Raw genomic sequence first — 13198 nt, forward strand, 5'->3', positions numbered from 1 at the left:
AGTGATTATGCTCATTGTGCATCTGGTTAACCACAAGCATTCACAAAGCAACCCCACTAACACCACACACACAAAAACATACACTTACATTCAATGCGTATTTGCTCCATTTCGGTCACCTCGGCGATGGACTCCTTCAAATCCTCTACAAACTTAAGCAGCTCCTCTGAGCTCTGAGCACAGAAATTCAAGACCTGCTTCTTATCTGAGCCAGAAACCGGAGACACAATGGTTATCGCATGGGGATAGTCTAATGGAAAAGAGAAAGAGGAATTAGTTATTAACATTATCTTTATTCAAGAACCTATTAAGTCTAAAAGTATCTGTAAATACAGGGTACATATGAAAAAAAAAAACCAAAAGAAAAATTTCCTCTACATGTAAAGTTCAACTTCACACATAATTTGTAGAATTTCTACAGAGTAAGGTCAAACTTGGATTTCAGTGTGTCAAAATAATTTTTAATAATGTAGAGAAAAAAGACGGAGTGAGTTGATGGGGGTGCACGGGGACCCTATACATATTGTATAAAAATATAATAAGCTAAAAATAACCAAAAACAAAATGTATATGCCTATTGTTTTCTTCTACAAGTTTCATTTCTTAAGTCTTGTTAATAACAAGACAGTTAAATAATGATGTCAAATTTACATTGATATTAATTTAAAAAAGAATAAATCTCACATTCATTCTCAAACAGGTGGAACTGCATCCCCAGGAGGCCCATGGCTTTGCAGAATGTGTAAGCAGCTGAGCTCTTCTTCTTTGGACACAGCTTCAAAATCTATGAAACAAAAAAGAAAGAAATGTCACACATCAGACAAATGAAAGCAGAAGGAACATCTGTCTTGCATGCTGCTAAACCGACCTTGGATTAATGCTTCTACTTGTTATTTTTAATGTAATGATTTAAGTATTCTACTATGCCGAGTTGCTTTCCTAATTCAGTTTAAAATAACTAATAGAGAATTATATTTATTCCAATATAAGGGGGAAAACTATATCACTGGGACCTCACAGTTTAAGGATTTGATCCTGAGCCCTAGTTACCATATGTGTCAAGTTTCTGTGCATGTTCTACCACTGTCTGCATAAAAACATTGTATCTGTCAAATAACCAGTCAAATAAGGTAACGCCTTTTCCCGATCACAACGATCTCTCTACTGTGCCAACCAGACCATAAACCTGTGAATGGTTCTACTGTACTCATTCAGACTGAAGGTCAATCCAATACAGGCAGAACCACTTTATACTAAGATAAAAACCTGTAAAAGATATTGCAATGGCAGGTTTTTATACTCATGGCAGGTCACCATGTCAAATGATAAAAGAAACATTGTCTTACAAAACAGCACCATGTCGAGTATTATTCTAAATTACCCGAAATGAAGTGCTGTGACATGTGTGAGAGGATATCAGAAAGAAAGGACAGTGGGTGGAGACTGAAAGAGGAAAATAAACTATGCTCTGCTTACTGTAACTCCCACAGGCCAAATCACATAACTGTAATATTAAAACTATACATCATTCTGTCACAGATATCCAGGAGTGTTCAAGAGCAACATCCAATTTCAGAACATTTGAAACTGTTTCCACTTAATACCCGAGCTGCTGAGAATATTTTGCTGCCTCGCCATCATAAGAATGACATCATGGCGCAGGAGGCTTACATGTAATTAACTGATGCTTAGATTAGGTTTTGGGATTTTTCTCCCCTGTTTGATATCTCTGAAACTTTCTAACATTGACTGTGAATGTAAGAAAAAGTAAAGTAAGATATTTTGATATTAAATCCTTTGATGAACTCTTTTGTTCTGAAAATGTGTAGGCATCGTGGTAATAATAATAATAAAAACCTCTGGCTCTCATCTATTCTGATATAAAACATCTGTTTTTTTTTCACTCTCGCTCAGAGATTAATATGGGACCATATAATTATGAGGATAGTTTAATGCTCATGTGTGATAACCTCAGAGACACCCTAATGGCTGCTTAATTATAATATATGCCTAATCTGTGTTTAATTTCAGGAGTCATTCTCTGAAACTCTGACCAAATTAATGACTTATCTAGAGAAGTAGTAGAGGGCATTGACCTCAAACTTTTGTTCTCACAGTAGCTGGATGTTGCAGCAAGCTGGTAAAGGAGTAAAAAATTAATGCTTGCCTCAAGCCTCTTCATCCCATAAAGAAAAACAAAAACAACTATATAAAATGGCATGTAGTGGGTGTCTAAAAGCAATAATACTCACGATTATGAAAAAGCATCCTGTTAATTACTTGGTTTGAGGCTCAGAGGCACTTAGCACTTACAGAAAACAATTTGGAATAACATTTCAAAATAAAGATAAGGCTATAAACAAGGCATTTCCTATAATGGGGCTGAAATATTTGTGTTAACAAAGTGAGCAGCTTTTTACCACAATAAGGTCATTGAAGAGGAAGACTTCCCTCTGGTGAGAGGCTTGTTTCTGGGCTTTGTTAATGTCAGTCACTTCGAAAAGGCGACTACAGCACACCAATCTTCTGTGAGGGACTGAGAGGACCTGAGGTTAAAAGGAGAGAAAAGAACATCAATTCGTATCTATTTTTGTTTAGTGGCAAATGATGTGCAAATGCCTATACCGCATAAAAAAAATTAAACAAATACTTAAATTATTAACAAACTCTGCAAACATTTCTGACTATGTGTGTATTACTTGTAATAAATTGCAGCCTTTTGCAATTAAACACAGCACAGTTCCATACTGTTATTTTGATTTATTATTTTTTTTGTAATTAATTGGACAGCACTACCAATCAGCCATACAATTAATACCACATAACATTAAAACTGATTATTGATTACAGATCAATAAACCTGATGACAGGATCATAATATCCAAGAATCATTTATGGCTGTGGAAACCAAAGGCCAACCTTAAACACTCGAAAAACCATTTTTTCACAAAAAAAGAAAAATATCAGGAGCCACAAAACCCTTTGACTTCTAAGATGAAGATAACACTGCATGTATATATTTTTTTCCTTTATGCTACATACTGTTTAAAAAATACTATAGTGTGCTGTATTTATGAAATACACTACTGCTACATAGAAAATGAAATTTTCTGCATGCAACAAAACATATTGAAACCAAAAAGGTTACTTTCAAATAAAATACTTAATGTCTATTTGAGTCCCGCTTGTATTTAGGAAATATACAGCTGAACCTAAATTATCCACCTGCAGCAAGTTAAAAATGCTTCTGTGTTCCATCATGCTTTTATTGAGTGTACTGTATTAGAGCATGCGGTCAGCTGTCAACCTGAATAAAACCGGTAGTCAACAATCTCAATAAATCACTTGCGTCGCACATCGGCGGTTGAGGTGCATATTTTGAGCAACAAAAAATTAAACAAATTTTATTTTAATGTTACAAGATCATCAAATTTAGAATAACATTTAAATAACTAATGAACGTAAAATAAATTAAAATTTCCAAAGCTACAGGGTGCCACAGCAGAGGTATAAAAGAGACACATGTGTCTCCGGAGGCTCGGGTTGCTGCCCCTGGGCTAACCTGTCTGATCTGATCTCGCAGAATAACTATTGTAGCACAAATCGCTGAAAAAAAAATTCAGCGCTGGCTATAATAGAAAGGTATCATAACACATTGAAACACATGATAAGGTATATGTGCCCCTTTAATTACCATCATGAAAAAATAAATCTGCTGTGTAATATGTGCTGTTCATAACAGGGTTTGCAGGCCATGAATGTCCTGGAAAAATAAGAAAATAAGAATGCATGTTTTCCAGACCTAGTACAAAAAAAAATCTATAATATATGGGAAATTAAAAAAATCATTAGTATGAAAGTTTGAGCATTCATTTATGCGAATGTTTGTGCATATGCATACTGTATGTGTGTGGTGTGTGTTACAATGAATTGGTGTAAGGAGTCTGTCCAATGGATAGAGGTCTGGATGTAAAAGATCTGTTGTAGACTTGTATGTTTTGGCCTCTGTGCAGACGTCCTGAGAGAAGATTAATTTCACAAAGTGGTTTTAAGGGCGCATATAATTTAGGATAGTATCCCTATCCCTATATATATATATATATATATATATATATATATATATATATATATATATCAGTTCGTGCTCATAATGCAAGTTCTGGTTTATTAGCAACACAATTGATATCCTAATACTCTAGTTATGACAGCATGGACATGGCCTAAAGCAGTATAATACTGCACACATGGTTTTAGTAGGATGCATTTATTATGGGAATAATGCAATTATGGCAGCTAATGCAATTTTTGCAATACAGCTACGAGCTATATTTTTATTGGAATTTACAAAAGACAAGTGATCGAGATGATGCAGGGTTGAGAAGAGAAGCCACTGATAATCAGCTCCTGTCAGAAGAGTGCATAGAGTCAGAACACTGGGATCTGACTTACGTTTAATATTCAAAAAAGGGGAAAAAACAGTACACTAATTAAAACATTATCCAATCCTGACGCACCTTATCGAAGCCACAGTGAGGTCCATTTTCATAATTCTGCACGGTTTAAGGTAAAGTACTTACAATTATTTGCCTCGATTTTGTCTTCAGCGAGCTTCAGTATCCATGTTACAATGAACTCAGAATGAACTCTTGTTTCTCAGATGCAAGCCTTACAGCCATATTTATGTTTAGCTCTAAAATGGTAAAGAAGTGAGTGTGACTTTTGGTTGCAACTGGATTTACTTTTGTATTGCTTAATATCATTTGCTAATTGCCTACTTTGCTTTTGTAACCAGGACAGACATTGATATTTTTAAATGTACCCATCATTTTCATTAAGAACAGGCACATTTTATTTTTTCTATTCATATAAAAACAGACTTTTTTTTTCTATCTCAAAGAGGATAACAAAATCTCAAGATATTCCTGGGTGCCTTAAATTATAATAAAAAGGGCTGGGAGGTCATCAGACACTTTAAAATGGTGACATTCTTGATGGGTCTCCAAAGAGGTTTTACCATGTTTCCCTGCTATGTTTTTTTCTGTGAGACAGCAGTGACTCCAGGGCACCATAGTGTCCTACAGTAACATCAAGTAAGAAACATTAACCCTCTGAAGACTCTACGCTTTCTGAAGACCTGCCAGAGTTTTTTTTTTAATATTTGTGTAAATTTTAAATATTTGCCATAGTAGTAGGTGGCATGGTGGTGTACTGGTTAGCACTACTGGTTAGCACTGTCGCCTTGCACCTTCTGGGTCCAGGTTTGATTCCCGGCCAGGCTCGATTCCCATCTCTGTGTGCATGGAGTTTGTATGTTCTCCCTGTGCTCAGTGGGTTTCCTGAGAGTACTCCGCTCTCCTCCCACAGTACAAAGGGATGCAGATTAGGCTAATTGGCATCCCCAAATTGGCAGTAGTGTGTGAGTGATTGTATGTATGTGTGCCCTGCGATGGATTGGGATCCTGTCCAGGGTGTACCCTGCCTTATGCCCTAAGCCTCCTGGGATAGGCTCCAGGCCCCCCGAGACCCTGAATACAGGATAAAGCGGTATAGATGATGAGTGAATTTTTCACTTATTTACAGAAAGCACAAACTGAACTGTCATAACATGGCATAGTATGATCTAAATTTATCAGAATCATGTGTAACTCATGGGCTTATGTTAAAATCCACTTACAGTATAAGAAAATGCAATTTGCAACTTAAAGCAGAAAAAAAAAAATGAAGCTCCCAGATTATTTTAAACACAGAATTGTATCTTGGGTGTTTGCCTATAGCAAAACGGCTATATTATAACACATTAGTTTTCATCAATATGCTCAGGTGCCACCTGGTTTCCCCCGAACTCTTACTGATGTTTCAGCTGTTCACACCTGTACACTCATATTCCTCATACAAAAGCAAGGTTCACTGAGGCCAGGGAGGCCCTTGGAAGGTGCTGATGCCACCACTGCACATCAAATTGGGCCTCCTGAAACAATTAGTCACAGCTCGGGATAAGGAGTAAGCAGACTTCCAGTATCTTTCAGACCTTCCTAAGCTGTCTGAAGTCAGCTTAGCCAAAAAAAGGCAAAGCAGCTGTTTTTGTCAGAGGACCGATAAAGAGGTAGTCATGGAGCGCAAGGATTTACCAAAGCAGCTCATTGGGAAGCAGCTTGCAACAGTTTTGTTGCAGTGTTTTGCAGCTTCCTGGGCAAAAAGCTAAAAAACCTTGTGAAGCTGGTTAAAAATCTGGTGACAAACTACAGCAGTAAATGGTCTACAGGATTCCTGTCAAAGTTTCTACTGTTTCTGTTAAAGTTCCTTATCCTTGATCTTGATAAAATTTAAGAAGTACATGGGACTGTAAGAGGAGAAAGAGCGCTCGCTTCTACCAGTATATGGACAGGATAATGAGAACATCATGGGGGACTTTTTTTCTGGCTTTCTGAAAGTGATCTACAATATAATTGATACTGTACAGTGGATGACACACTTCTACCGTAATTCTTTAGTGTGCATATTCAATAACTTTAGCATAAATCAATGTTCAGTTTGATTAATTTAAAACAGAAAGAAAGGGAAATTTGCCTGTTATCTCAATTTGAAAATACTCACATCTAAATCACAAAAGCAAAGTTTTATCAGCAAAGCAAAGACCTTTTCCATACCATTGTTGTAAAAGCAATTAGAAAATAACACTACCCAGAAATGACAAATTGTGTTACATCGTATAATTAATCCATTTGTCCAGATTTCTTTTGACATGAAGTGGATTAGTTTATCTTACAAATGCATTTCAAGTAATGTAATAATACAAACAAAAGATGTTTACACAGAGTGCAGTGAGAGAAAGAATATATATATATATATATATATATATATATATATATATATATATATATATATATATATATATATATATAAAAGGGATCCCTCAGCCTCATTTGACACCAGGCATTCCATTGTGCTAAAAATGCATAACTGGAATAACCAGTTTGGACAGTGTTACTCACCAAACTAACCTGTAAAACCTAATACCTGACTTGATTTGGGATCACATATAAGATAATTATTGAATTATTATTATCAAATACGATAAAATTGTATAAATTTAACTTCACATGCTAATATTAGATATTCAATTCATAGGAAGGCCACTTCCAGAAGTGACGAATTTTGAAGTGAAAAATGAACACAAGCTAGATAATGCATGCAGACTTCTTGTAGTTAGAATACAATTCAACATTGTCCACAAAATTATTATTTTTTTGCTTCCAACATATCAATTTTAAGAAAAATGGTTCACTAATCAGGCCTGATATGTCCCACCCACTTCCAGCTGCTGTTGTAATGCAATACTGCAACTGTAGCTACTGTGAGAAGAGTCAAAATAAGATGGCCGGGCAACTGGAACAAAGAAAGTGCAAAACGTTAGCTCTTGTGGGATGTTTGCAGGCTGCAGTGGTCTGCACATACCAAAAGATCAAAGGAAGGAAAACCGATGAGCTGGCAACAGGGTCATGGCTGGCCAAAGCTCATGCCCATGGGAAGTTAACTCTGGCTAAATTGTGGGAGGTAACTGCAGACTAATCCAATAAATAAGCTACTCTACCCTAAGTTCCAACAGAAAGGTGTCAGCACAGATAGGTCATTACTGGTTTGGTGGCAAAAGGGGGAGACCCACTCGATCTTCTGTGGCTGATTGGTGTATGATGTCAAATATAAAGGTATGTTTAAATTAGAATCCATAACATGTTTTGTTTATTTGCAGATCATGATCAGCTATTGGTGTGTTTATGGGCATTGAAATTTGAAGGTCTGTGTGTCTGTCCGGCATACCGATTTTGCTTACTTTCAGTGATGGTTGGATGGGAAACTTTATTACGTATCAATAGACCAAAATTGAAACTTTATGGGTTGAACTATGTACTAACACAAGGGCTTAATAATTGTGTAATAAAAATTATGTAGGACATCCATACGACACACACACACACACACATACACACACTTGACCATTGTGTTGTGTTTGTTTATTATCTATACAACTTATCATGTGTATGGGGTGCACATACACTCACACACCCATTCATACACATGGGCAATTTGTAAAGGCCTGCGGCCTTACACTGCGGTTCTTCTTGAAGAGTGGAAGAAAACTAGACTAACCAGTGAAAACCCACCAAAACAAGGAGAACATGCAAACTCAATGTACATGTGACTGGAAGTGAGAGTCAAACCCTCTTTCCTTAAACCTGGGCAACGGGACTAACTCCAATGCAACCATGCCATCCAAGTGTATTCCTGATTTAAGATTTCCTTTTTACTATCGTTTCCAAAGAATACTAGATTTGTTAAAGAGAAAAGCTGTTACCCTTTTGTTCAAACAACAAAACAAACAAGACCCCCACTAAACCCCCATTTATGGTTCTGAATGTAGTTTAATTGGAGGTGGTTTTCTTGTGTGAGGAGGTTTCCTAAAGGCGAGGAAGTACTCCGTGTATAATGATTACACTTGGGAAGACTGAGGTGAAGCATTCATTAGCCAGAAGGTACTTTGCTGTGTGTGTGTGTGTGTGTGTGTGTTGGTCTGTGTTCAAGGTTATATTTACTCATACACTCAAAGAAAGCATGCTGCCGCATGGAGTAACAGTGGATCAGCAAGGAACGTGTGTGTGTGTGTGTGTGTGTGTGTCGTACATTCGAGCATTTGCATTAAGGAATCACTGTATGATCTAAGTGACTAAGTGACACTGCTACAGTATGGTGGGTCTGCATAGACTGAGTTCATTTACAGCACACACACACACACACACACACACACACACACACACGCACACAAGATATCATCTTATAACACCATCTTATGACAATCGTTTAACAATTATACACATGCAAAATTAGACATCTATGGGTGGAGCCACTTGTGGTAATCCATGCTCAGGGTGTGACAGGCACGCATTTATATTTCCAAGTGTGTATTCATGTACTACACAACAACTTTGTTTGTCTTAACAACAGAATGCTTTGCCGCAATACAATTCTGTTTCACTTTAGAAGTGGGTATATGGGAACGATATCAAGATGTTTGTCTTTAAATCCTAATGTTTGCCAAAATGATATCTCCTCTGTGCTCCTCTTCTGCATCATTGATTGCAGTGGTTGGACTTTCATGAATATTGAGCAAATGCAACTTATTTTTTCATGGCTGAAATACATGGAACAAGTCCGCTGGTGACTTTTCATTAAAACAGTTGGATGTTTATGTTTTTTAAACTTTATTTAACTGCTCAAGCATACCTTAAGTATATTAAAGTTTCAATGCTGTGCAACTTAGTTGTTTATGTTCAGGAAGTAATAATAAATTACTGCTTTTAATACCTTGTCTTATGTCTTACTTGAACGTAGAACAAAGACCACTATCTATTTGTCATGAAGCTTTTGATCAACTCCTAAAGCATTGCATTAGTTTGGCAAAAATGTATTATTTATAATTAGCTCTGTGATCAAGCTCTTTTCATCATACTGTCAATATTTATGAGTTTAATATTTTATACTTGCTTAATTCATATGTAGGATCCTGGCCTTACCGTCTTCATTCCGACGATACTCTGCTCCACCTTGGTGACATAAGTTACGTGATCCTCATTAGAACGGAGCTCTCTTTGCTGAATACGCTCGTAAATGCCCACCACCATGTCCCGAGGGATGTCCGCTCCATCGTCCACCCCTGTACCGACATACACACATTTGAGGGGCACAGTTGATGGAAGATGCAACAGCTAAGCAAAAGCAAAAACTTAAAGGGAAACCATATAACAAACACCAAATTTGGTTAAACACAAGCCTAGGCATTTATTTGCATAAGCACATAATGTCATTCAGCTAACAGTCAGTGAAGACACATCACAAAAATGCCACACTTAGATGGTGGTAGTTTCTAACTTTTTTTTTTTTTCTGTGGTTTCTTTTTGCATTTGATTTGGTCAGCTGCAGCAAATTTCTTGTTTTTTTCCTCAGCTTGTAAATGTACACGCAAACCCCAAAATATATAATTACATTATAATTATAACATCATAATTGTAACCCTCGAGAGGCAGAGGTGGATAAAATCATAATAATATATTAATATCATATTAATAAAATATAATATATTTTCCTGAAGTGTGCACAAAATGTATTTTTGTCTGACTCTGTGCACTTTCTACTTTAAATCAGGCCACTGATTCTCAGTTCAGTTCTGGACACTGGGATGGTCACTGGATTGATAACTTGGTTAATCTCGAAATATATTTAGCTTCTGATCTTGTTAAAAGCTCTGCAATGGCTAAGAGTAAATCCCCTGTCAGAAGCAGCCACACTTGCGTCCTGATGCTTACTAGAATTTATTATGGCATAAATCTTCTTTCAAACACACAAAGCAAACACATACTATGAGCAATTCATTTGAAAACACCAATTCGCCTAACCTGCATGTCTGGGGCACCTGGAGGAAACCCACCATGCACTGGGAGAACATGCAAAGTCCACACACAGAGCCTGTGATCGTTAAACTCTTTTTTTTGGTCCCTGATCCTTACAGGGTGCTTTAGGCTTACTGCCAACTACTGACAAATTTCCAGCTGTTTCAGTCATGTGAAACTTTTTTAATTGCTCCAATTACCTTGTGCACTTGTGCACATCCACACCATCATTTATTTCTAATAGATGTGAAAGTTTGTGTCCAACAACTTTTCCAATATTTAACAGTCCAGTGTTCAGTATCCTCAGATTCTCTTTCTCGACTGGCAGGAGAGTAACCTGATGCGGTCTTCTGTTGTTGTAGCCCATTCACCTTACTATGATTGTAAAAAGAGGCCATTTTAGTTTTTTTAGCCTTCCCATAAAACGAGTTGGGTAAAATTGCCCTAGGCTAGGTGGATTTCATTTTTTGCACGATTCTGTGTAAACGCTAGAGACTGTTGTGTGTGAAATACCCAGAAGAGCAACAGTCTCTGAAATACTCCAACCAGTCCATGTGGCATTAACAACTGTGCCATGATCAGAGTCCTTGAAATTACCCCATTCTAGTGTTTGATTTGAACATTAACCAAAGCTCTTGGCCTGTATGAGTCCAATTTTATGCACAGCACTGCTGTCACTTGGCTGATTGGATAATTACATGAATGTGTACCAGTGGTCATATTAAAGTGGAGAATGAGTCAGTCTGCCAGCCTTACTGTGAGCCTAACTATGTATCTATTCATGTGCTTACTTACCAATCAATCAAGAACTCAATCAATCAATCAATTAATCCATCCATCCATCCATCCATCCATCCATCCATCCATCCATCCATCAATCTATCTATACATAGTGGTGGAAAAAAAATATTATGCCATATAACATATGGGATGTATTATAGTTCTCCCTGTTCACAAAACAGGATATGTCACTAATTAGTGGTGATGAGCTGTGCTAATTAGAATTAGCTGGTTTGCTTAATGGATGGAACAAAGATGTGGCAGGACTTTTATTTTCACCTCTGCAGAAAAACAGGCAAAAACAATGGAATTGTCAAGTGAATTGTGAAAGTTCTGTACATGACCTTCAGAAAGCAATCACGCAGGCATGGATTGAACAAGTGACACCAGAGTATTGCAGACATCTTTTTGTCTCCAGCCAGATTCAGGACATTTTGTAGAATAAATGACTTAATACTAAACATCTATCTATCTATCTATCTATCTATCTATCTAATAAATATCTATATCTATATCTATATCTATATATATATATATATATATATATATAGAGAGAGAGAGAGAGATAGATATATATAGATATTATATATATATATATATATATATATATATATATATATATATATATATATATTATACTTTCATCTATCCGTCCATCCATCTATCCATCCATGAATCATTCCGGCTTTAAGGAAATAAAAAATGTTCTTAAAAAAAAAAAAATATTGTCACTGTGTATGAGTTCATGTTTGTTTCCAGGCAACTGAGAGTGAATCCCTTCAGACCTCTGCCCACAGATACCCAAGATACACACAGCAATCTGCCAAGAGCCAGATGCTGCGGCAACTCGAGGAAATCCTGAGATTAATGAGTGTTTGCAGAGTAAAGTTATCCAACCTAAGCTAATATAGAGGTTAGCACTGACAGCATGGTGAAAAAAGTTAGGGCAAAAGGAAGCATTAAGCAAAGTTATTATCTACCAAACTGTCGTTTACGGTGCAAGAGTGCCCACGCACGCAAAACTTAAAGTTTCACTTTCCTTTTATTAGACTCTAGATAATAACTTTCTTACAGTTTAAGGGCATGTCCATAGGGTTGAATTTAAGTATAAATATTAATCGAGGACATATACGGTGTACTTCAATATAAATAAATGAAAACTGCACAGCTCACAGCAATGAATTACTGTATATGGAAGGCCCAAATGTGTTGTAAGGCTTTTTTTTTTTTCTTAATGTGGCCTTTTAAAAAGTAACTCATGGGAAAACTGAAAGATACTGTACATTACTATACAGATTGTTGTTTGTGTTGTGTTTATGCATAATTTAAAAATATCATTTCCAGCGGGGAAATTTGTGTTTGTCTTTGCATATTAGTACTTTAAATACAAATATTATTACAATAAATAAATTGCATTTAAATTGCATTTATTATTTTTCATTTATATATCTTTCTGGTCAGGTTTTAAGGTGGATATACATCCAGGGTGGTACATACAGTACTGTAGTCCATTGCAGAAAAATGCTCATATTCACACAGAGAAACCAGAGAACCCAGAAGAAATTGAAACATGGAATACCACTGTGTCACCCACAATGCATTTAGTAACAGTAAACTGTGCACACACATCTATATAAAAGGTACGTACACCAGTGTAAATCAACAGATTTAGCTTGTAATACAAGATAATCGCAAGATATAGTAAGATAAGATTTTTTACTCATCTGAATGTTTTTGGACTGTGGGAGGAACCCTGAGCACCCAGAGGAAACCCACCAAGCACGGGGAGAACATGCAAACTCCATGCACACAGACCCAAGATGGGAATCGAACCTGGATCCTGAAGGTGCAAGGCGAAAGTGCTAACATCTACGCCACCGTGCCACCCTAATCAATTAAGGAGATGATTCGTAATGGAGAAAAAATGTCTTTAATGGGGTTACACAAAATAAGCATTAATTTTTCATCTATTTTAA

General features: G+C 36.5%; 1 protein-coding gene across 4 annotated transcripts in view; it reads right to left on the bottom strand.

Annotated features, from left to right (window-relative positions):
* The window catches only part of iqsec3a (IQ motif and Sec7 domain ArfGEF 3a), a 141427-nt gene that overhangs the window by 17927 nt on the left and 110302 nt on the right, over positions 1–13198 (bottom strand). For all 4 annotated transcript variants that reach the window (XM_053508453.1, XM_053508456.1, XM_053508455.1 and 1 more), the window contains 4 exons: positions 9570–9709; positions 2421–2546; positions 685–784; positions 89–250 (listed from right to left, as the gene is read on the bottom strand). In XM_053508453.1, coding sequence (XP_053364428.1) covers positions 89–250; positions 685–784; positions 2421–2546; positions 9570–9709 — 528 coding nt within the window. The remainder of the gene's footprint in view (positions 1–88; positions 251–684; positions 785–2420; positions 2547–9569; positions 9710–13198) is intronic.

The sequence above is a fragment of the Clarias gariepinus genome, chromosome 12 (genome assembly GCF_024256425.1).
Source record: "Clarias gariepinus isolate MV-2021 ecotype Netherlands chromosome 12, CGAR_prim_01v2, whole genome shotgun sequence".
NCBI lineage: Eukaryota > Metazoa > Chordata > Actinopteri > Siluriformes > Clariidae > Clarias > Clarias gariepinus.